The sequence below is a fragment of the Anolis sagrei genome, chromosome 2 (genome assembly GCF_037176765.1).
Source record: "Anolis sagrei isolate rAnoSag1 chromosome 2, rAnoSag1.mat, whole genome shotgun sequence".
In the NCBI taxonomy this organism is placed as follows: domain Eukaryota; kingdom Metazoa; phylum Chordata; class Lepidosauria; order Squamata; family Dactyloidae; genus Anolis; species Anolis sagrei.
In genome coordinates, this window is record NC_090022.1 from 113921927 (window position 1) to 113946772 (window position 24846).

The following is a 24846-nucleotide window of genomic DNA, read 5'->3' on the forward strand; positions in this document are numbered from 1 at the left end:
GAAAGTGGAATGAAAAAGGAAGGGGGCAGACCAAGGGCAAGATGGATGGATGCTAGTCTTGAAGTGATTGGCTTGACCTTGAAGGAACTGGGGGTGGCAGCTGACAGGGAGCTGGCCACAAGGTCATAAAGTTGGAAATGACTGAATGAATAAACAACAACAAGAAGAACTTCTAGCTGGACCAGGACTAAGAAGAAAAGGGGAGCGGGGCAGGGCTAAAAAGGGTTTTCTCTGTCAGAGGATTTGTTAACTGAAATATGCCTTCGTGGTCTTTTTTGTCTTGCCTTGATGTCAGAAGAAGACAATGGAGGTTTACATAATCTCATTCACTTTGTTTAATCCTTGCAGATAATGTGCTTGGTACACTGGACAACCTGAGGTTGTTTGGTCCAACAAGTTACAGAAGGAAATATTACATCACAAAAGGCAGAGGACCCAGTACTAATGCTAGAAAAAGAGTCATGCCAATTGACTGCCTTTGTGAAAACCTTTAAAAGGTGCTGATCAGCTGGGCCATTGCCTGTTGCTCCTCCCACAGTTTGATTCTTCAAAGCAGTCACTTAATTGGTGTTGAAATCACAGCACCCAAGGCGGATGTGGTCACTGTCCTAAAGAGAAGAATGTTCACTAAACTAGTTTTCCTCCTTTTCTTTGCTCTTGTTGACAGTTGGTGCTCTGAGGGCTTTTGTGAAGAGCCACCTTGCGGATCCAGAAATACCATTTTATCTGTGTAAGTTCAATTTTATTTTGTATAATATCAACTACCACTATCTTAACCACGTGACAGTTTCCAACAACCTCATATTTTGATAGTTATGTAATTGATCTTGGAATAGTCTGGACAGTTTCTATGTCCCTCTCCCATCAGCTCTAGAGTGTGCTTGTTCTCTTTCATTAATGAGAGTTTTGTGTTTTATTTTAGTCATTACACCTCCCAGGTTCATTTTGACAGAAGACAGTTTGACCCTTTTCCAGGTAATGGCTATGTCCAGCATTCTGTTTTGTCTGTGTTCTTTCTCATAAAGTATTATCTACAGTTTAGATTTTAAAAGTGTGAATAATTATTTCAGTAGGTCTCTGTAAAATCAAAGACAGATGAATTCTGTAGTTGCAGAGTTTAAGAGCTTTTGTTAACATGCCTTGTGTTGTTAGATGCTCTGTGGACATCCCATAGTTGAGTGCACACGGTTATGGCAAGACATAGTCTTTTACAGAAAATCCTCTGCTTCCAAAGCTACTTAAGTCTGAATGGGGATGCAATATGGATGGATGGCAGTTGCAGAATTCATCACTTGTGTAAGAGGAAAAAGGAGGTTGGATATAAATGAGCAACTGTATTCCCTGTTGTGATTATATGAGATGAAGATTGAAATCTTGTGCACACTAACCTGGAAGTTAGTCCATGGCATACATAAGATGCATGTGAGTTGTTGCAAGTAATTTTGTAAAATTAATGATGAGATCTAGAATATAGAAGTCATGTATTTGGTAATGAAAACAGAATAATAATTTGGCTTCAGCCAGTTCAGTATTCATATAGTACGTTTTCCCCTCTGTTCATCTATTTGCAACTTAGAACATAAGATGCATGTTATCTGTTTGTGTGTGTTCACTCAGAAATAAGGCCCATTGTTTTCAGTAGGGTTTACTTCCAGGTAAGTGACATGTGTATGGTAATTTTGAAACTTTTGATATATTTTGTCTTAAAGGAAGCCAATTAAAAGTTAGAAGAAGTAGTGACTAAGTGGATTTATATCATGTGCTAGTATATCTATTGGAAAAGCACAAAGAACATTTAATAAAAATATCCAGAGTTTTCTCATTGATTTCATGCTGCTCACACAAACCACTTTCACTGCAGTGGATAGCACCTTGCTTTGGAGCGAGATTGACTTTGGCATTGTTACAGCCATCTTCTGAATCTCTGAATGACTTGAAATGTATGTTATATGAACTGAATGATGGGAAGCTTTTCCAAATCTGGCTCCAGCAGTATTGTCTCACTTTAAAATGATACTCAACAGTGTGAGATAGATCCCTTCTTTAGAAAGACAGAGATAGTTTCAGAAGGAGATGTGAGCTTCTCCATAACAACTTCACCATGGGCATTTTTGTCTCAAGAGTAGGAACTTTTGCTTCTGTTATCAGTTCCTTCTTTATGGTTCATGTAATCCAAAAACTTGTGTTGGTTATCAGCACAAAGGGTCACTGAAGTGACTTTCTTCCACTTCCCCCTTCCCATTTTTGGGCAGGTTCATAATGACAAGGAGCCTTGCACAAAAAGGTTTGGCCTGAACTAGCTGTTGTCTTGTTCTTATTTAATGAAATACAGTGTGAAAGGGCTTAACCAACAGACACTGTAGCTTTTTTGCCCAAAAGATTATTAGGCAGAACCACAACTGTCATTTGTAGAGGATAATGTACCTAGGGTTATTTAGAGGTGGACAGGTCATACAGAGTGTAAGAGGAGTCTGTTTGCTTAGTGTATGTCAGAGCTTTTCAGACAGCATATTGACTTAGGAAAGGATTAGACTCCTCTGAAATTGTTTATAATGGAGCTTTTGAGATTCCTTGGCTTCCTGGCTAGGCCATGTGGAGGAGACACCAGCATAGCTGTTGTCAGAGCCCCGAAATATATAAAGAGTAATATCACTACCTGCCTTCATACTGGAGGCCTGTCCTTTTACAAAGACACCTAGCCAAGAAATGAAGGTTTTCACAAAACCCAGCATGCCTGTCTCTGTATAATTGACTAATATGCTTACTTTGGCCTCTTTCTGCCTGACTCATTGGGCCCATGCACTTTTGTTATGGGTGTGTTTTTATTGTACATGGCAGTTGATTCTATAGCCCAAACATAATGTAGTGGTCAGTTCAAATTTCTGTTGTCCTGAGGGCCCTTTTCAGTGATCAAAGTCAAACAACCACATTTAAATTTTTGCATACCTTTGCAAATCTCTTTCCAGTACCAATATATATTAGATCAGGGACCAAGGGGTGGAGTAGGCAGAAGCAGGGTAAGTGGGATTTGTATGGCTCTCTTTACTATGCCTTTAAAAACTGGTTAGATAAGTCTTCCAAAAAGAAGGGGAGAGCATTTCACTTTTAAAAGTTTGAGTTCAATGTTCATAAAATAGTTGGCATTGCTGTGTTTATAAGGCAGGGAGGGAGCTTCATTATCTAGCTTCCCACTTTATTTAAAATGTAATTACACAACAGAACACATATAATAATAAGAAATTATTCATGGAATGAGGTGGAAGCATGCACCTGTGTTCCTCATAAGTAGTTGTGTTTTGTGGCTTCAAATCGTTTTTTACTTATTGCAGGCCTATCATAGGGTTTTCTTGGCAATATTTGTTTGAAGTGGGTTTGCCTTTGCCTTTTTCTGAATCTGAAGAAAAGTGACTTGCCCAAGGTCGGCCAGTGAGTTTCTTTGTCTGAGCAGAACTCGAACCCTGGCCTCCAGAGTTGAAGTCCCACACTCAAAGCACTATATTCTGCTGGTACTTAGGGCTAGTTATCGCATCAAAATACAAAGCAGATGTATGTCATGCCCATGAAAATTTATTCCACGCTGCAATGATTGCATTTTTGGGAAGGGGGCACTTTTAATACATGTTAATACATTTCATTTAAATGTAATTAATGTCAGTTAATGTAATTAATACAGGATTCAAACATCTCCTCTACTTATTTTTCTCAAGCAGCAGAAGTTTCTCTCTCTTCCTGTCCCTCCCCATTCCTATTGTGATGCAGCTGCATAGTGAACTGCTTCTGAAAATTAGAGCTTAAAGTGTAGTTTTTGATTGCACTGGCTAGCAGGAAGCTTGTGTGTGATCCTAGGCTTCTCTTTGCATCTTGGCCACAGAAGTATGGCTTTGCATTGCAATGAGACAGGGATGTAAGGACTGAACACAACAAATGAAACTCATGAATGATGAAGGAAGACCCTGGAGGCCATTTAACACCTGAGTCTGGCCTCTGTTCAAAGAAGCATGTAGCCGCTTGGTGCTGGAACAGAAGAATCTGTGCCTTTGTTTGTGAGTCACAGAATCATCTTGTTAGGAGCAGGCAGTTCAGTGTCTTCCCTTTATTTATTTTTCTTTCTTTCTTTTCAAATTCTCCTTCAAAGGAACTGAAGATATTTTAATTAATAGCAGAATGCTAGAAGAAAGGTCCCCTGTGCCTTTGAACCGAGTGACTTTCCCGTTCATTGGGAAGGCAATTTCTCCTGCCTTTCCTTGTTTTGTGCCATCTTGGCTGCAGCTGCCACCCAACACAATCTCTGGCTCCCACGCACTTGTCATGGTGGCAAGGTGGAGAAAGAAAACTTTTCCATGAAACCCTGAGAAGTTTACAGAGAGAAGAGGTGCAGCCCATCTGGGGTTGTGATTAAACTATTGATTAAAATCCATATCTGGAAACCAAAAGCTTCTTTGTAGTCCTTGGCTCTCTTTAGGACAAGCCAAGTCCATTAAGAAGTTTTAACCAGTCTTCCCATATTTTAATCAAGGTGCAATAAAATATTTGTTTTGTTGTGGGAAAAACTTTACTTGGTCTTCAGTATTCTTTGTGGGAGAGACTATTTGATGGACAGACTGTAATGTTACAACTCTCTTCAGATCTTACACACAATGTTCTTGCCATGCCTGAATGCATGTGCTTTATGTGTGCCAAACTCTTAGTGCGGGCTTCTTTTATAAAATCTGACCACCCATGGAATCAGACAAGTTGTGAGGCAAAATATTTTTCTTGATCCTGGATCACTTTCCGGAGCATCACTCTCTCATTCCCTTTATTTGTATACTGCCTTTCCATAAACAATATGTTCAAAGGAGTTCACAACAAAGCAAGGCGGAAAATTAGTAATGCACTCCTTTTGAAGTAAAATCAAAATAGTTTCATAACTAATACGCAATAAAGCATGAATAACAACACAGTTAATAATAAACGATTTCATTAAGAGCCAATGCAGAAGAAAATCTGTTTTTGGCATTGCTAGTTAGCAGTTGCAGAAGGAGAGAGTGGTTTTTACATAGTTTTAAGTGCTACTCTTACGTGTGGCTGTCTTTGCTTGAGGCATGCTTTCAAATGCACAATTTTTGGTCTTTGAACTTTCCTTTTTCCTTTGTTGTTGTAAAAATATTCCCTCTGTTGTCATCTTGTATCTTAGTTTAGCACCTTGTCATCTAGGTGAGAGTTTTTATTTTTATTGTACTTAGGATTGTAAAGCTGAATACTGCCATGAAATGAGAGCATGTTGATGTGTTGAGCTGGTCGGAGAAGACCAGCAAAATTCAATGCATTTTGGAGTCTTTTGCACTTTCCCGTTGCTGCGAGTGTTTTTGTTTTGTTTGGAACCTGTACAGGAAAACTCTACAATAAAATCGGCATCACTGGACCATTCTTCCCTCACCAAGCAGTTTGGATGATCTATAGAAGAGGCCTGTATATATCTGTAGATCCTTTATTTCAGCATTCCCTAGTGCATCTTTGTCAGGTTGTATTCTGCTTGTTTCCAGCTTTTTTGTATGACAGAAATGCCTCGGTTAAATGTTTTCATTCATCCATTCCACTGTGGTTTGGATCAGTGATCTCCCATGGTGGTCGTTGGCACCTTTTCCCTTCTCTACTTCACAAAGCACCTTAAAATGACAAACTTGGTCTCCTTTCACAGTCCCTACAATCTCAGTTGATTGAGCAACCACCTTTATTTTTATGTGCTAGAGTACTGGAGTGTTGACTGCCCCCCAGAGAGAGACAACTTGAGGTTTGGCAGCAGAATTTGTGAATCTTTCTCCCTTTCACTGTCTCTAACCTTTCCCTCCCATGCACTTCGTAATGATGGTTGTTTAAAATCATCAAACTTCATTCTAAATTGCTTGGCTTTGTCTCCCAGGTGTTCAGGCATTTTAATTGACTAAGCATATACCTGCTTTGAAATTTTTACTTTTTTATTATGTGAAGTCAAATTACATTGCTTACCCTCAGTTACATATCATAATTTGAACATGACATCAATAAGAAGAGAGAAAAGGAGAAACTGTTACTCATACATTTTAATTTTAAAAAGACAAAAATTCTGATTATAATAACTCTATTTGTAAAGTTTATCAAATTACTCTCTTAGATGTTGTATGTGTTGTTAAATCTTCTATCCATTGGATCACTGTTAGGGATTTGTTATCTTTCCAGTATGGGAGCATCACTCGCTTAGTAGCCAAGAAGGCATGAATGATCTGTTTCCCTGTGATCGTGTATTAAGTTCCAAGGCATGGGTAAATAGGATGTTTTGATGAAGGTAACTTTATAAAAAGTTTTTGAAATCCCGCTTGCCAAAACAGCGTCCCTTTTGAAATGTCCATGCTGTATGGAACCATTTCAAAACCTGGGACAAGGTGAAAGCAGTTCACAGAGTGGGCAGTGTGAACTGAGAGGTTGGTGGCCACAGTTCAAGTGTCTTAGTTGTCTAGGGGTTTTGAGGCCTGGAGTTCCAGAGTTCTAACACTGCTGCTTTTTAAGGAGAGCTGTATGTTTTGGTATGTTTCCATTGCTTTATTAAAATGTGAAATATCATTGATGTTGATGTTTATACTAAAACCTCTATACTTTTCAGCTCTGAGGATTTACTTCTCCACAGTTTGGCAGTTTTTCTGAAAAACAGAATGAGTGGAGTCATATAGGAAAGTGATGGTAAATGGGTGGGTATTTGAGAGTCGGGTGTGCTCTGCATAAATGAGTTTGGCTCAGAGAACCTTCTTATATCCAGATATAATAGTGGAGATGTCTTGTCAGGATTAAGGAAACTGTCAGCAGGTGGGAAGAAAACCTCGTGTACATCACTTTGTAAGAGCCAAAGTAGTATTAGAGGCTCATGGTCACATAACCCTTTCTAACAGTACCAGTATCTGCGCCCCCAGTCACATTTCACTTCAGTACAAAGACAGGTAATCTATTTCTACTGCTTCCAGTGGTTTCTTGACCTTCAAGTGTGTGGTCCACATTCAGCAATAGCAGACCATGAATTACTTATAAATATGTGTACCAATCTTTCAGTCTTGAGTGCTGAGATTTGCTTTTAGATGTGTTTGTCAGTAAACATAGGGGCTCATGCTCTTAAAACACCTTCCATCTGAAGTGCAGTAGTTGTCTGGCGTTCCCACCCCCCAGTAGAACTCCTCAGAGGAACCCTGCTGACTTGTGAATATATCCAGCTTTTGTTCTCTGGCAGAATTGTGTGGACAGAACCTGAAAATTACACTGCTATTACTGCAAATACTAGTGTTGTCTGACATTTGGCTGGAGTACTGGGAATGCACCCAAATTCACAGCTTTCCTTCCGAAGTGAGTCAGCACCACCCAGGATGAGAGACAGACTGCACCAACTGTTCCTGGAATATTACCCAGGAAAAACAGCTGGTGCACAGGCAACAGTCTACCTTCTAGAAGGGGTCATTAATGAACCTGCACGCTATTCAGAATCATCAAACAGGATGGAGCAATGTCTTCCTTATTTCCCCTTCACACCTGAAAGATTTCCTCCTTTTCATTGTTTCATACTTCATTATTGTAACTTCATGGACTGTCACTGCATCTGCATTTTCCCTGTTTAGATTGGCAGATTATAGATGGTACTCTGCCCTCCATCATCAGAATTGTTCATCTGTAGTCTCTCCTCCCCCTTTTTTGTTTTTTTCCTTGAGTCAGTGTATATTGGCCTTTGCTTGGATAACCTTTCCCTGCCACAGATATCTGAGCATTTGGCAGAGGCTGAAAGGGGGCGGGGGTGTCTGTTTTGGCGAGAAATAGGTGCAGAAGTTGTTCCAGCTTTCACGTCCTTGGCAACTCTGTTATTCTTGGATGCCCTTTTTACTGGCTACTGATTCTAATTGGGCTGTTTTGCTAAAGCCCCTGTATTCCTGGGAGGTGTAGTTACCGGGGCCGTCTCTACACCAGCTTTATGAGGGGCAGTGTTGATGTGGTGGTAATCTCTGTGCTTTCCTTCTCAAGCTGAACAGCAAATTGGGGGGGGGGGGTGCATACATATGTAATCAGTGGAGGCTTGCTTTGAGGATTTGGTATATAAGGAGAAGAGCAAAATCGACAAGAAAACCCAACTTTATTGAATGGGAGGACCTGTGATTCTTAATATTTCTAACAGGTTAATATCTTCTAAGAGATGTGGCAGTTCATCTAACAGGGAGTCTACTGGAATATATAGAATCACCAAGTACTCTGTATTATCCCACTGACAAAGTGATTTCTGTTGGAATAAACTGATTTTAACTTAAAGGGATGTTATCTTCAGGCCTGGCCCTGCGATACAGAAATAGCAAACACAGTCTTTCTACAACCTGGTGCCTTTCAGGTTTATTCTAGTTATTTCCATACTCCAGCACATTGATGGGCCACAAAATTGAGGAAGCTGGTGCATCAAACCTTGACTTACATCTGTGAAAATTATAGTGGTCTCAATTGCTTCTGCAATGGGAATACAAAGACTAAGCACAATAATATGAAAAAGGGCTCTAGAAAAGCCAATATGAACACTGTAATGACAGTTTTCTATTAACATTATCACTATAATTTTAGAGACCGTGGCTTAGAAAAAAATACTATAAATCTCAGAATTCCTCAGCAGGCATGCTGACTGGTGGATTTCGGGAGTGGGTAATCCAAAAAATAACTTTCTCAAGATCTGTTTCTATGTGGAATATAGCAGTTGAAGACCAACTTGAGAAAACAGGCTTTTATTTAATAACAGCAGGGTGAATGTAGAGAATTAAAGTGCATAAAACATGAACTGTGAGGGATTACAGTGGCTGATGGCAGGGATGAACACAAGATACCCTCTTCTGGCAGAGCTGGAGAAGACTGCTTTAAATATCATGTACTACAATGTGGTGGAATGCTACATAGATGAACTGCTGCTCCATAAGCTATTTTCTCTGCCTACATATTTCATTTGGATAGATCAGTGATAAAGTGTTGGGACATCTTCACTTACCACCCTATCCAAGTGGTAATTTTCTTCTCTTAATGGGCCCGCATATGTCTCTTTCTGATACAGTTCTCTAAGCTTTCATAGAATATATTTTTCATATTCCAGCACATTTTATGTTGTTCATGTCCTTAAACATTTGTCTCTTGTTTTCTCTACATATTAAATTTTTTGTTAATGCAGATTCCATTACACTTCAATGCTTGTAAGGAACATAATGTCCTGCCTCTTGTCTCTATTTCCATTAGGCTCTCTATAAGGCAATGTACAGAGTTAGGAAATATGTTTCCTACAGAGTTAGGAAATATGTAAACATGGTATTCAGTAATTTTCAATATATATCCTTGAAACAAGCTAATGAGCAATGCATGTTATGAATGAGCAGAAGCTATTGTAGCCATGCTACTTGCTTGTTTTCTACCTGAGATTCTGCTGCCTTGCCATTCATCCAGATGAAGAGTTCTTTGAAACCCCAAAGCATGTGCAATCCTGGGATAAAGTAAAGTGATCCCATAGATCTAATCATTATATCTGTTCATCCCTTTGAGAACAACAAAGCAACTCCTTTACACCAAACTTCATTAATCTGAGGATATAACAAACTCATCCCATTCTTTACAGTGAAGGCAAAAAGAATAACTGAGGTTGAATGGATCAGGCTCTTTTGAAAATAAATATAATAATAATAAACTGTATTCATACCCCCCCCCCCCCATCTCCCCAGTGGGGACTCGAGGCAGCTTACATGAGACCAAGCCCTACAACACAACACAACACAGTAAAAGAAGTCAAAAACATAAACAATAGCATAATAAATTACATAAAACATAAAAATACAACAAATAATATAAAATTAAAATAAAATCATTCATAACACAGTAACAGTGAGCGGGCCGCATATACAGAATAAAATATTAAAGCTAGGAACATGGGGTGAGATAGGGATGGAGCAGATTATTTGTGAGGGAGAAACTCTTCAGGAGTGGGGTCGAGAAGGGTCTTCTTACAGGAGAGGAGGGGATGTACTCTAAGGACAAACGTTGAGGGGTAGCAGCAATATAAATTTGATCCCCTTTCTTTCCATGGTTTTGGATTATTCCCCTTCATCCCTCAAATAGAGATGGCTTGCTGTCTTTAAATGAAGAAATACCTTTGTCATAGCGACTGCCATAACAGGGTCCTAGGTCTCCAGAGAGTTCTGTGAACAAGTGCCAGAATGACAGGATGTTGTTGGGTTTTGTTTTGGGTTTTTTGGCAGAAAGGTGGGATGCGGACTTATTAAACAAACTAACAAATTACTGATGTTTCTTCCCCATTATAAAGTTGAAAAGGCCAACACTGTTAAACCTGATAGCCACAGGGAATTTAGGAGGGAGACTCAAATTGTAGGATCAAAGCCAGGAAAACAAATGTTGTCAACTTGTTCGCTTCAGAAGGAAAGGGGCTACATCTGAAGTGAGTGTCTGCTTTTTGTGTGTGTAGGGCAAATGTGCAGACTGGCAACAACATGGAGTTTTTGGAGCCCATAAAGACTTCAAGGCATTGCTTTGATATTTTGTTATTGCTGTTTGTACTGGCTGCACTCTCCCCATGTCCCATGAATTATTTTAAAGTGTTCTCGAGGGCAGAACTGATCAACTGCAGGTTTCCCCGCTGCAGCACTCCAGCCAAGGGGTCCTAGCAGCTCCAGCTGTTTTTGGTTTTTTTTTCTGAGCTCATTGGCCCTTCTGGAGATTCTTTTCCTTCTCTTCATCCACCTCAGTCTTAAGAACACACATTGGCAGGACCCATTGCAGGGATTTTGAGATGGCCAGCTGACAGAACTCTTAAATTTGTGTGGAGAAGCAATGAGCAGAGGTAAAAGCCCCAGAATCTGGAGAAGGCGGCACTCAGCTAGGGTTCCAACTTCAAAGGACCTGAAGAGGCACCACATGCTTCCATCTAACTCCCCCCTCCCACTTCCATTGTATCTTCAAACTCCTTGAGTGTTAGCAAAAGCTACCCCCATCCTTGTCACTAAGGTTGAAAAATTCAACAGTGCTAGTCATATTTTCCCAACATTTGGGGCTCCTTCATGTTCTTTGGAACTCTTGAGATTTTTGCTGTAAGCAGAACTGATTGTTACTCCAGGCTGACCAAGTTGCTGCTCTATTGGTAATGCATCGGAACAAAATGCAACATTTATGATTTGAATTTTCCTTAATATGATTCCATTAGCAGGAAGAATGAAAGAAATCATGACTCAATTGAAACATAACGGAAGCCTGGCCATGGTTTTCCATTATGTCTGAGAGATAATGCATGTCTTTTAGTCTAAGTAATTGCTGCACCTCTGCAGTTGGTAAAGTTTTTACCTGTTTTGTGCCTCCTTCAAATGTCCTTAGCACAGAGAATTAGGGTCACTAATTCTAATGCACTAATCTCTGGTGTCTGTACAATGTAATGCTGGCAGTTGGGTTAAGGAGATGGACCTATGGCCCAAAGTGATCCAAGAAATCCAAACCATAGCAGTCACTTTTGTACTAATACTGTTACAATTCAGTGATCATAACTTGTCTGATTTTGGTTTGCTAGCAAGTTCCACTTTAAGAATTTATCTGATAAAGGTAACAGACGTTTAAGTCTTTCTCTTCCAGCTGCCTCAGGCTTCCTCTGTGTTTGATCAGAGTCTTCTCAGTTTGGGAAGCTTTGTTCTTGAGTATTAAATGAGACAAGGCCATTTAGGCAATGTCCCTTTGACCGTGGCTCTCGTGTTTATATCCGTTCCGGAGATGGTCTTTGCCTCTTGTCAGAGAAGCTTTGATCCACTAGCTTCCCGATTAAATTTTCCAAGTGCTGGTTTCCGTGTTTGGTGAAGGGGCGGCAGTGGGGCCAGGATGGGGGTGGCTGTGTGGTATTTCATGGTAGTGGCTTGGATTTCTGCATTCATGTGCATGTCCCTTTGAAGCACTCATTTTCTTATTAATCTTTAAACATCAAACTAACAGGGGAGCTGTGGCACTCTAATCATTTCAGCTCATGTAACGGAAAGAATGCATCCTCTTTTGGCAGCTGCAAGTCCCCCCTTTCTGCTCACCGTTTCAAAAGCAGCAGCTTCTGCCTGATCTCAAGGCCTCTGAACAAATGTGGCAAGTTAATACTGCAGTGAATTGCAAGCTTTTGGAGCATCCTTTTGTGGCAGGAACGTGCACGGATATTCTGAGTGTGCTTGAAAGTTAGGTGAAACATTGCTTCAACTAGCTCCCACTGTTGATTTCATGGGGGATAGGTAGGGAAGATCGCTGTCACCAGTCCTCCATCAACAGAACCTGACCTGTCTCACTAGCATGAAATTTTAACCTCTTTAACTCCTGTAATCACAGTTGCTTATTTTCAGAACTTCTTTTTGAACCTACAAATTTGACTTCAGATACCACCATATATGTCTCCACTAGCTGGTTCTTGCATGACATAAGTCAGAGATCACCAGCAGCTGGCACGGAGCATACCTTGATGTGTCTGAAACAAGCTACAGTTCACCAGAAGCGACTTGCGGTTTCTCAGATCGCTCCTGACACGACCAAAAAAAATCTCCTGATAGCTTATATATGAAATACTACGTGGTATGCATGAATCGTTCAAAGTGCTTGGAAAATGGCACTATGTTTGTGTTCTGGTTATGTAATCTAGAACTGGTGTTCAAAGCATGGAGGTTTCACGGGTTAATTTCAGAACATTGTTTCCTTCCTGTTCTTAAAATCTAGATGATACACATACACAAAGTGGTAAAGCACTACCATGTGTGCTTTACCTCTTTTAGCCTCTTATGTCGCTTTTTTTTTTATTCTGTCACAAGCGATATGAGAAACTGCAAGTCGCTTTTGGTGTGAGAAGTGACTTGCTTCTTATGTCACTGAAACAAACAGAGAAACAAGCAGATAGAACACAGAGATGTAAAGGTAGGACTCCTGCACCTTTTATGGTTGCTTGGAAGAGGAAATTTGAGTAGAGGTATGTTGTATGACTTGGCAAGCCTCCCTCCCAATTAAATTTTCTCTTCTGCCCAACAGTGAAGTTTCAGGAAGTGTCTTTTCTTCTTCTTTTGTATTTGGTTACCAAGCCTTCAGAAATAAGGTACTCATAGTGCTGCCATCTCCCATTCAAAATGTGCAATCCATATATCTATTTGCTTCATAACTCTGGAAATAATGTGCTAATTTCTGCCATAACTAGATTTTCATTTGCTTTGGTTTTTTAATGTTTATTTTCAGACTTTAAAAATGTACTGTAAACCTTAAGACTTGCTATAATGTAACAAGTTTATGAGCCTATTGTTCATCTTAAATGTTAAGCATTGTAGACACCATTTGCCTTCTTTGTTTCTCAGCCTATAATGTGGTAGTCCTGTCTGTACTTACCAGGAGACATATTGAACTTAATGGGACTTCTGATGTCTCATCACTTCAGGGCACGGTGCATAATCACTTTCCAGTGGTGAGTTTTGAGCTTCTCAACTGATCACTTCTTTAAGGACACAGTCACAGGAGGGGCAACTGTGTTCAAATCCTCAACCTTAGTCCACCTTGAAGTGCCTGGTCACTTAAGCCTCAGTCGCTCTTGTAGAAACACTCACAATAACATTGCAACATGTAGATTGATACCTTGGTGTGTAAACTCCCAGAGGCACCTGGCTGCCTGCTATTGGCAAAAGAGCTTTGGGTGGACTGGACCGGACCAGGCCCCCCACCCTCACCCAGTCTGATCCAGAAAAGCAGTTGTTCTTTTGTTGTTAAGATACTGGTGACTTCAGGAGAAAAATATAAATAAAGGAAAACTGTCATGCTGTTTATAGTAGAAATCTATCACATTATCCCCTTTGACCAAGTCAATACACATTATCTCTTTTAGTTTCCACTTTTGGAACTTTTTACGTCTGGCTTCTTTGTTCTTCTCATGCTTAGCCAGATAAACTATTCTTTACTGAAATATTTGTATCCCATCCTATATCCAATGTTCTCTGAGTGCGAGATGGATAAATGCTTGTTTAAAACATGCCCTATTGTTCCACTTCACAGATACCCATTTTTGTGTAAATACAATTTGGAATTTCAACTTCTGTTTGTAGAAGGATGGCTCCTATTTTTCCACAGTGAGGTTGAGTTACATTATGCTGGACTAGGCTCACCTAAAGTGTCAAATAACAAAAGTATTGTGCACCATCTGTTTTTTCTAAAATTTAGATTTTGAGTGGTTTGTGATATTGCTTGTGCTCTAACTTGGGCTTGGGTTTTAGAATTTTTGAAATCTTTCTATTAGCTCCAGAGACTTTCAGGCTATTAATTGAAAATATAAGTGACATGAGAATGAGATCTTCAAAAGTTCTGGAGGATTCTTGGTCTTTAATGCATTGTCCCAGAAAAGAACAGCTCCAAGCCCAAGGAATCCACAGCAAGAAGTGACTCATAACTTGGAAAGAGCTGCTGCCAGGGGAGAAATCGGAAATGGTTTCAAGTATTCCATTTTTCATTGAATACTTTGTCCGATGGAATAAGAAAAAAAAATGGTATACTATGTTCCAGCAATGTTAGCTATATGTGGAGCTCATCGGCAAGGTAGTTATAGAGCAGTGGAGGTGGGGAGAGCAAGAGTGGAAGAAGGATGTTTTATCCATACATTACTAAACTCGAAATATGTTCCAATGCTGGTGTCAGGGAAGACATCCTGACCAGAAGATCAAAGCTACTGTACAAGTCTCTTAACTTCGCCTTTATAGGTCTTGTACCTGGTTGTAGGCTACCAAATTTATGAAACCTACTGAATATTTTGCTTTTTTGGTATTTTTTGTAACACCAGGGAAGTAGATATACAAGAGACTGAAAAACAGGCAAGTAGCATGCACACAAAAAGCATGCCTTGTACCTAGCCTGATGAAAAGGGGTGAGTTGTGGATATACTCTTGAAAGGAGAATGTTTATTGGCCGGACTATTGGAATCAAAAAGGCAGGATGAAGATCCGGGGGTGGGGGGTGGGGCAAGCCATAAGGAGGTGGCTAAATTTTGTGTGTTCCTGAGCTGCTGTTTCATTCCTTTAAGTCTCTTCCAATTAAAATTGCTTTGGACTGATGTCTTGCCAGTGGTGAGAATTAGTTGGGGAGGAGGAGCTTGATGGACTTACTTGTCAACTTGTAAGTAAAAATAGGATAGTGGCTCTTATCAGGACATTGTGTGTGTGTGTGTGTGTGTGTGTGTGTGCAACAGCATTGGTGTTGTGTGTTTCTGTCTCATACTTGGACTGTGTTCCCCTGCTCTGTCTCTCCTCTTTCTTTGTGCCTCACTCACAGGCCCTGCCATGAATTTTCTCTGACCCCTTGGGGCCATTCCCACATGAAGCTTTGATGTGTGTGCCCAGAGCTTGATTGACAAGGAAGTTTTAGTGGCGGCAACTGGAGGAACGAAGAGAAAAGGGCAGGGCTTTGAACTAAAGGGCTTTGAGCTCTGAGATGCTGTGCTTAGTTATCTCCTTCAGAATGTTAATTATTCATCACGATAATTGGGCAGGAGAGGAAAAAAAGAGAGGGGATGTTATTAAAAAATTCCAACACTAACACGCTACAAAAACCTCATTTTCCAACTTTGTGGCTAGCGTGAAAAGGATAGTGTGTATGTGAAGAGGGGTTTTTTTTTTGAGGGGGGGATGTTCCTTTTTTTAAAATCCATTCCCTAAATAGTAGGAGCCCATCAGATGAAGGCAGTGGAGACATCAAAGCTTTCATAAGGGTTTTCTCAAGGTTCTTAACTGTGTCTGGTACTTTTTTAATTAAAACGTTTACGGAGAGACGCCTTTGTGACTGGTTCCTGGTGAAGCTAGCAACTTTGGGTCCTATTGCTTGAGAGAGGAAGTATTTTAAAGGGATGAATAAAGTTTTTTCCCTGTTGTTAGAATATCAAGCTGGCACTATGAAAAACCTGATTGCTAGAATGTAAAAGGTGAAACTTGGGTGTTGTACTTGTGTGTGAGGAGAGAGGGTCTTCTTTTCCTGGGACCTGAATGCATATGTCCATTCTTTCAGTTACTAAATTTGCTGCCTGCCCATTTCAAATCTCTGGAGAATAGATCAGTAAGGTGGGTTCTTTTCATTTAATGTACAAATATTTACTGTTACACTTGGATCACTTCCAGACTCTTGATCCATCACTTCAAAAAAGGGAAGCAGCAGCATTTGCCTTGCAAAGAGCAATAGTATATCCTTTCTTTTTCTATTCCAACAGTCTGACTTTAAACCCTAAGTCAGAGATTCTCCTTTGAATCCATTGGTGGTGGAATTATATAGTTGAAAGGAGTGAATTTTAATTTGGTTTTGTTGCTGTGTAGATTGCTTTTTGCTTGTCTTTATTGAATTTCATTTATCCTGGTGTCACTCTGCTGTTAGAATTTTTGGGGAAAACTGTTGTATTTCCACTTTAGCATAATGTACTGGTTTGAGAGCTGGACTATGACTTTGTAGGCCAGGATTTGAATTCCAACTTTACCATGAAACCCACTAAGGACCTTGGGCAAGTCATACCTTCTCAGCCTCAGTGGAAGACAAGGGCAGTTCTCTTCTGAACAAATCTTGCCAGGAAAGGCCTGTGATTGGGATTGCCTAAGGGTTGCCATCAGGCCTGTAGCGAGGGGGTGGTTTTAGGGGTTCAACCCCCCCCCCAAATGTTTCAGATTTTTTACAAAAAAACCTGGTTTACTCACGAATTTTAACTGGTTAACCAAATCCCTATGCTAAGTCTATGAGATGCAAAAAAATTAAGAGTCCCTCCAGAACTGTAAGCACTATCTCAAGCAAATATTGACAATTTATTCACACTGTCATTACTTGCAGCAATAGCCAATTTAGTGAAGCAACCAAGTTGTGTGTATGTGTGTTGAATGCTCTCATTAAGGAGGCCAGACTTGGTGGAGGTGGTTGACAGGGGCGGAGCTGCGGGCTATTGAAGGTTGCTCTGCCTCTTTGCTTCAGCGTGAGCTAGGAGGCAGGTTTCAACCCCCCCCCCCAAATGTTCAACCCCCCCTGAAATTTTTACCCCCTCTCCCCCGCTGAAATTGTCAACCCTCCCCGAAATTTTTTTCTGGCTATGGCCCTGGTTGCCATCAATAGGAAATGAAGACACACAACAACGAAATAAGGGTGTGTGTTTAGCTGTTGTGCTCAGGCATTTTCAGGACACACATTTATACATTGCAAATGAGTTGAAGAAATAAAAATGCCTGAGTAACCACACATTTGCCATTTTGTTGCCCAACCATTTGGTTGGTAAGATTCATTAGGAGCATAGAGTTTCACCATTCTGAATAATTTTCATTGTCCTCTAGCCTGGCAAATTTAAAAGTCTCTAGAGTATTTATGAACAAATTAAAATTTATTTATGCCAATCTTTCAAAACGGCTATCTTTTCCAAGTCAGTCTAGAGTCAAATTAAGAACCTTGAAAGGATGGACCCTTTTATTAAATGAAAACTGCTAAGTTTTTGTTTGACCTTTAATGAGAGTTTTGTCATTAAGCTTCTTTAAAGAAGATGTAAAGTGTCTATTGCACCATCCATATCTGTATGAATGCTGACACTTACAAAACTCCAAATGTAGCAAGTCTTCCCTATATAAGATCCATGCTATTCCTTTTCCTTTATTCTGCAAGTTTTACACAAGAAGGCCTTTAGAGCAGGCATGGGCAAACTTCAGCCTTGCAGGAGTTTTGTACTTCAACTCCCACAATTCCTAACAGCCTAACAGGGAGTTGGAGTCCAAAACATCTGGAGAGCCGAAGTTTGCCCATGCCTGCTTTAGAGTATCTTATTCTCTCCACTTCCAACCTCTTTTTAAAAATAAATACAGTGATCACATTTCTAGATGTAATGAACAACCATCTTTGCATCTAGAACTGTGATTGGAAAGTGACTAGTGGAAGAGTTTGCTGATCTAAAGTGCTACAGAAGACAGATATAAAAACAAAATGTTTAATATCTGTGTTCTGCAGTGCTTTATGATGGTGGAAAAACAAAATGTGTTTATATAATCACATTTTGGACTAATATTTCTAACAGCCCCTTGGAGGACTGGCAATAATACAGTCTCTCCTAATTATTATTATTAATGACAATAATAATTAGGAGATAATGCCTCTAGAACAGGGGTCCTCAAACTAAGGCCCGGGGGCCGGATACGGCCCTCCAAGGTTATTTACCCGGCCCTCACTAAGGGTCAATCTAAGTCTGAAACGACTTGAAAGCACACAACAACAACAACAACAACAACAACAACAATCCTATCTCATCAGCCAAAAGCAGGCCCACACTTCCCATTGAAATACTAATAAGTTTATATTTGTTAAAATTGTTCTTCATTTTAAGTATTGTATTGTATTGTTTTTTGTTTTTTGCATTAGAAATAAGATATGTGCAGTGTGCTTAGGAATTCATTCATGTTCTTTTCAAATTATAATCCAGCCCTCCAACAGTTTGAGGGTCTGTGACCTGGCCCTCTGTTTAAAAAGTTTGAGGACCCCTGCTCTAGAACATGGCCATATAGCCTGAAAAAACCTACAACAACCCAATAATACAGTCCTTGGCTGTGGTAGTACAGCAAATGCAGACGCTCAGCAGTTCTGTGTGCCCTTCTCTGTGCTAATCCATCATTTCTTGATTTATTAAAAGTATTTGTACTCTTTAGCCAAGAAAAGACTCCCAGAGCAGTTAACAAATATTAAGTGCAAAGCTGTCTCTCAAAATTATGAGTGCATGTGACACAGAGTCACCTATCGGCTTATGGTGACCTCATCAATTTCATAGGGTTTCCTATGCAAGAAATAGGAATTCCTATTTCTTGCATAGGTAGAATTCCTAGTTCTTTCCTCTGAAGTATAGCCTATAGTACCTGGGATTTGTTGGTGGTCTCTCCCCTGAACTACTATCCAGGGCTGAACCTCAAGATCAAACAAGATCTGGTATTTTTATGGTACAATGAAAAAAAAACAACCTCCAATACATTTGGAAGAATGGGGTGGTGTGAGAAGCGGAGAGAGCTCCAGCATCCATTCATTAAGTTGTAATTCTTATTGCAACCAACAAGGGTGGAATGGACTCTTTTCCATGTCAGTGATCTAACACATTTTGCCTTTCTTAACTCAAGCTTGAGAATGTGGGATAGAAAACTTATAAGGGGTAAGAACTGTTGGCCACTGCATGGTCATCTATAATTGAAAGGAGCTTTGTTACCAGCATGAAGGTTTGTCTTGTTCTTCTTCAGCAGCAATATGCTGACAAGCAAAAAAGGTCTCCTTTGGCATGTGGAATGTAGAATAAAAGACAGCTGCTGTCTGCAGTGCTTAGATGCTCTCCAGCTGACTACAGAAGAGACGTTTCCCAGTTTTCCTCTATTTCCTTCTAACCCTGTGATTTTTCTTATTGCAGGCTAACCTTTTCCCTGCTGCTGTTGTATACTTTGGATCTGAAAAGCATAATGGTAAGTAGCTGACTTTTCTGGTGTCTTTCCAGAAGGTTCAGCAAAGCTCTGTATAAGTGTCCAAAGGAGCAAAGTCCCAGGGGCCAATCCCAATTTTAAGGTATTTGGACCTATTTGAGCATATTGAGAAAAAAAATCAGTGGACCGTTGGTAGCCCAAGGATTTGATATCAGGCCATGATACCAGTTTAGAAGTCAACCTGGCATAGAAATGATGATATATAGTTGCTGTAGTTTAAGATGAAATAAATGGAAATATCAATTCTTTCCACAGATATACTTATGATTTTTATTGTTAGCTGTTTTGAGTCTCCTTTGGCAGAGAAAAAGCAGAGTATGTATATGGTGATGACAAATCACCATTATCATCATCTCCAGTTAAAAGACGGAGTCGCCCCAACTTGGTGTTAATAATGGCTGAAAAGATTTGGTGAATGTTTCCCCTGGTTCAGTTCTTCAGTTTATTGACTTAAACTATTGGAGTTGTTGTTTGTGTCCATCCACCCATTATTTGTTTATATCTGCCTTTCTTCCAGGCTGGGACTCAAGGCCGTTTATAAAAGGCAGAGAGTACAATAAAAATATATAGGTAAAAATATATGAAATTTAAAAAAACAGTATCAAATGATAACAAAATTAAAACCAGTTAAAATCTTAGTCCTAAACTGATTGAAAACAGTATAGCACCATAAAACCACTCCTGTTTGTTAAAAGCAATTTTCCAATGGTTGCTAGAGAAGAAAGATTTTAACTTGTCACAAGAAGGAAAACAACAAAGGAGTCTTCCTAACTTCCCTCAAAAGGGAGTTATAAAGTGTGGGAGCAATCACATAGGAGGCCTTCTCCCATGTTACCACCGTACCTGCAAAGAAATTGGAATAAAGAGAAGATCTTACACCTTGGGCTGGCTCTTATGGGAAGAGAAAATAATTTAAATAGCCGGGGCCTGTACCATATAGAGCTTTATAGGTCAAAGCCAGCATTTTGAATTGTGCCCAGAAACAGACTGGCAGTCAATGGAGTTGTGTCTAGTTAAGTTAATATAAATAATAATCTCACTGTGTTACAATAAGTAAAGTGAGATCAAGTACACCTGGTTTAAGTATATCCTACAAGCTGTTGTACCACTTTTTAAAATATCTAGGATGTACCTTAATTATTCATAAATAGTTTCGTGAAATCAAATAGAACTTACAGTCTATAACAGCCACGAATAAAAGATATATAAATACTCCACATCTCCAATAGGTCAGCTTCAAGCTTAGGACAAGTGTGATACATACTGCTATGGATATCTGTTCAGATAACCATAACAGCTGAACTGATCATAGTTTAGGAGGCTTTAACATTTGTTTGCAGGGGAGATCAGAGTAGAATTGTGCTGCATGTTGAAGATATCATCTAGCAGTTTATCTGAGTGGAGCATTTTACTGGTAAATGGCCAGTGGTATAAAGATCAAAAGAATCAAAGAGTAAGCAAAACATATACATATAGGGTGAGACACTGTCTGTTTGTCTGCAGTTTTGTTTTTGTTAGTGTTTTAACCATCACTCAGTCAGTATTCAGAGTGATGTCTGGACAAACTGATGCAGGTTTTAAAAACAGAAGTGAGTTTGAAGGCTTCATTGCTTTGAAGCACTTTGCTACAGGTATCCTGAGAATTATTACTTTATTTAACAGACATGAACTCTGTGTGTTTATAGATTACTATCTGAGGCTGGACCTGCTGGAATCTGCAGTGTCCCTTTCTAAAGCTGACATTTTAGTAGCCAGGTAAGCAGATGCTGTACTCCTTTTTGAAGATATGGATGATTGCCTTGCCTAGTGAAAAGTATTGGCAATTGATAAAACTTGCTTGCATATGTGTTCACACTTGGAGATTTGTAAATCCCAGCTTAATGAAGATTGCCACCCACACTGTCCCATCTCCTAAAGACTGAAAAGCATTCTGTTGACATGAAACTCATAAATCTTTTAACTTTTGCTATGAAGTTCAAAATCTAAAGTGCCTTAACATCTGCATGTTTACTTTTTCTCCTAGACGTTCGTCTAAACCAGTGACTTATTCTCCACCAAGTTCACAACCTCTAATTCATTCCCCACCTGAACCAAAGGAAGCGGCAGAGACTGTAGTACCAGGAAACCCAGAGATGGCCACAGCTGTGGAAGTTTCCCAGCCACAAGCCAGGAGAACTCCATCTGGAAAAGTGCCAAAGTGGTTGAAGCTGCCAGGTACCCTCTTACAATACTTGCTGTTAACCAGTGTCTTTCTCAGGAAGGAAGGATCTATGTAGTAGCCCAACATCCTGCATGTAGGTTTATGGCACAGTTATGGCACTCCGGTGTAATAGTTATGGCCATCAAGGTTGTTTAAAAACTTCTACAGAAGGGAGACTCAGTCACACTCTGTGGCAGCATTTTACACTTTCAAATAGCTCTTTCCATCTGAAGATTTTTCCTTATGAAACCATTACTCTGTATCTTAATCTCTGAAGCAGCAGAAACAAGCCTGCTCTATCTTCAATGTGACATCTTTTCACGTTTTTAAAAAATGTCCCCTCTTAACCACCTTTTATCCAGATTAAACTTACCCCCCACCTCCCTAAGCCACTCCTCATAGGACATGGCTTCCAACCTTTTACCATTTGGGTTGCCTCCTGCTTGAGATGTTTGTTGGAAATGCAGCAATGTGGAAGTTTTTGCTGTAGCAAAAGATTATTGCAAAAGCTGTGATGGCTATTTTCTGTTTGTATTTCAGGTGGAAAAAGGTGAAGGATCTATGTAATAGCCCAACAAGTGCAATGCCTTGCCTGGCTTGAGGGGCAACGTGTTCAACTGCCTCATTTTCACTTTGTGTACTATGTTGAATGACATACCAAAAGGCCTGGCCTCACCTACAGATTTTTCAGAATAAAATTGCAATGCATCATTTTCTCTTGCCAACTCTACTGTAATGGGAATAATTGAAAGAAGTTTTGTCTGCAGAATTATGTTCTGGCTACAAATATGGCAGTACAGTAAAGCTGAGAAAACCTCCTACATTTCTATTTTAGAATAAATGAAGTAATCAGGCACATTTGTGAAAATCCTTTGCCACCCTGGAGAGGAGCCTCTAAGCTGCTGTGGTTCTCATACATAAATGGTGCTTAGAAATTTGTTAGGTCATTTCTAGGTTCAGTAACTTGCCCAGTAGCAAACAACTGCAGCATGTCTGAAGACTGATTTTTCTCCCATAAGATCTTCTGAGGTCTGCCAAAAATGATCAGTCCACCTCATAAATAAGCAAAAGTCCACTTTTGGTTTTGAAATGTCAATAAAAGTTTAATTGTCACTCCTAGAAGTTTACTTTTTTGTGTGCCGATGAAAAGGAGCCCAGAGACTCTGAAGGGACTGAAGACAGGAGAAACAGTCTTGTGGATGTTGCATGTAACCCCAGAGCACCTGCATCTAGTATGAGTTACCATTTCTCATGCTGGAGATCCATCAGGCCCTTGAAATTGCATTTTTAGTCATTTAAATTGTTTTATTGATCTGCTAGTTTTGAACAATGAGATCACCTCTATTAAAATCTACTAGCAGATCATTTGCTTTTGCGGGGGGGGGGGGGGGGGTAGTGAAGTTACAAATATGTACTAAATTACTCTAGACCAAACTTGGAACTTCCATGTGTGTTTGACTTCAGCTCTCAGAATCCCTGGTCATTGGTAAAGGGAGTTTGAGGCTTCTAGGAGTCCAAAACACTTGGAGGACTAAAGTTTGGGAGTTACTACTCTAGACAAGTGCATTCAAAACCAGGTCATCTTAAAGTCTCTTATGTTTAATATTTTTAAATACTTAATTGAAGTCAGTTATGTACACTTATATACACTAACATTTGCTGATGGTTGAAGATGCATATTGTGGAAAAGACCATATTTTGAGCTTCCAATCCAAAGTCAGATTCAACTGGAATAGTGGCCCACTATCTTTTATACACAGTTATCTCCAGAGGCCTTTTTATTCCATTTGACGTTAGTTGCCATTTGCAGTCGTACAAGCCATTTTATATTGCTACTTTTTGATTTGCACATGGCTAGGTTTGTTGAAATCTTGAACTGATTTTTAAAATGTCCTTATTATTCACACATTTGAGATATAGGTTTTCAGATTGTCAGAGACATAATTCCTTGTTGGATGTCTCCACCTCAAGTGAGAAGAAGCCAATTACAGTTTTCTCTATCTGACTTCAGTCAGCTTTCACTTGTGTCTTTGACACAAGTGCCTCTACTTCCTTACTGTGTTCCTTTCTTGAATTTTAAAGCAGGGCTTTAATGAGCTGACCTGTTTGTCTTCATCCATGATAGAAATTTTCTGCATTCTTTGGAGCAGGGGTAGGAATCGTATGCTCCTCCCTGTGTTGTTAAACTGTAGCTTCCAACAAGATTTCAACTGTTTGGTCAGTTTGTGTGTGCTCACATGCCTGCTGATACATGAACCCATTTTTATTCTACCGGCCTTTCTCCTGGGCTTCCTACACTCTTTTGCAACCTTTGAACCTAATTCAATACAGTTTCTCCAACATTTCGCAGTCACCACCAGTACAGCCATGTGGATGATGGGAGCTGCAATTCTTCCTTGCCGCATTTAGCCCCAGTCTGTGTCGGTGATGTCAAGAAAAAGGAGTGACAGCAATCACCTGCGTTCCCAGGCCTGTTCCTGTGTAAGATAGCTGTATCTCTACTTAGCAGCAATTTCAAAAGGCTCTGGTTCCCTTTCCCTAGGAGATTCCAGCTGTGCCACTTGTCGACAACTGGCTTGTGAGAATAGTCAAACCTTTCTTGTATCAACAAATTCACCTCTTTAATTCCAGAACCAATTTGTGGATAACGTTTTCCGTGTGGAAAGGAAAAACACGACGGCTTATTGGCATAATTTAGGATGGAACTATGACGACATCTGATAGTTTTCAGACCTCTGACTTGTGCCCAATGAAAACATTTATTATTATATAAACAGCATTACTAAACAGGAAAAAATACGGTTTTCTAACAGGGTTTCTACAATTATTCCAGTATGTAACAAAAAGGACCAATCTGTGTAGAAATCACATTTTATGTTTCCATTTGGAGTTTTATCAATATAATTAAAATGTTAACTTCAGCTCCCAAAAATACTTTTCCTAACTATGCACTGGATGTGCTATGCTTGCTTTTTGTACCAACTCAAATTTTAAATTATCGTTATGTGCATGAGCGTTTTCCCCAACAATACTATGAATAGGCCTGGTAGCTACTTAACCCAGATTTATTGTAAAAGGCTTTCAGGGCCGGAATTACTGGGTTGTTGTAGGTCTTTTGAGCTGTATAGCCATGTT

General features: G+C 39.7%; 1 protein-coding gene across 1 annotated transcript in view; it reads left to right on the forward strand.

The window, feature by feature from the left end:
- ASPSCR1 (ASPSCR1 tether for SLC2A4, UBX domain containing) overlaps nucleotides 1-22824 on the forward strand; it is a 76237-nt gene extending 53413 nt beyond the window's left edge. Inside the window, exons 11-16 of the mRNA XM_060764854.2 lie at nucleotides 668-730; nucleotides 923-975; nucleotides 19442-19493; nucleotides 21197-21266; nucleotides 21535-21725; nucleotides 22252-22824. Coding sequence (XP_060620837.2) covers nucleotides 668-730; nucleotides 923-975; nucleotides 19442-19493; nucleotides 21197-21266; nucleotides 21535-21725; nucleotides 22252-22265 — 443 coding nt within the window. The 3' untranslated portion in view covers nucleotides 22266-22824. The remainder of the gene's footprint in view (nucleotides 1-667; nucleotides 731-922; nucleotides 976-19441; nucleotides 19494-21196; nucleotides 21267-21534; nucleotides 21726-22251) is intronic.
- The last annotated feature ends 2022 nt before the right edge of the window (nucleotides 22825-24846 follow it).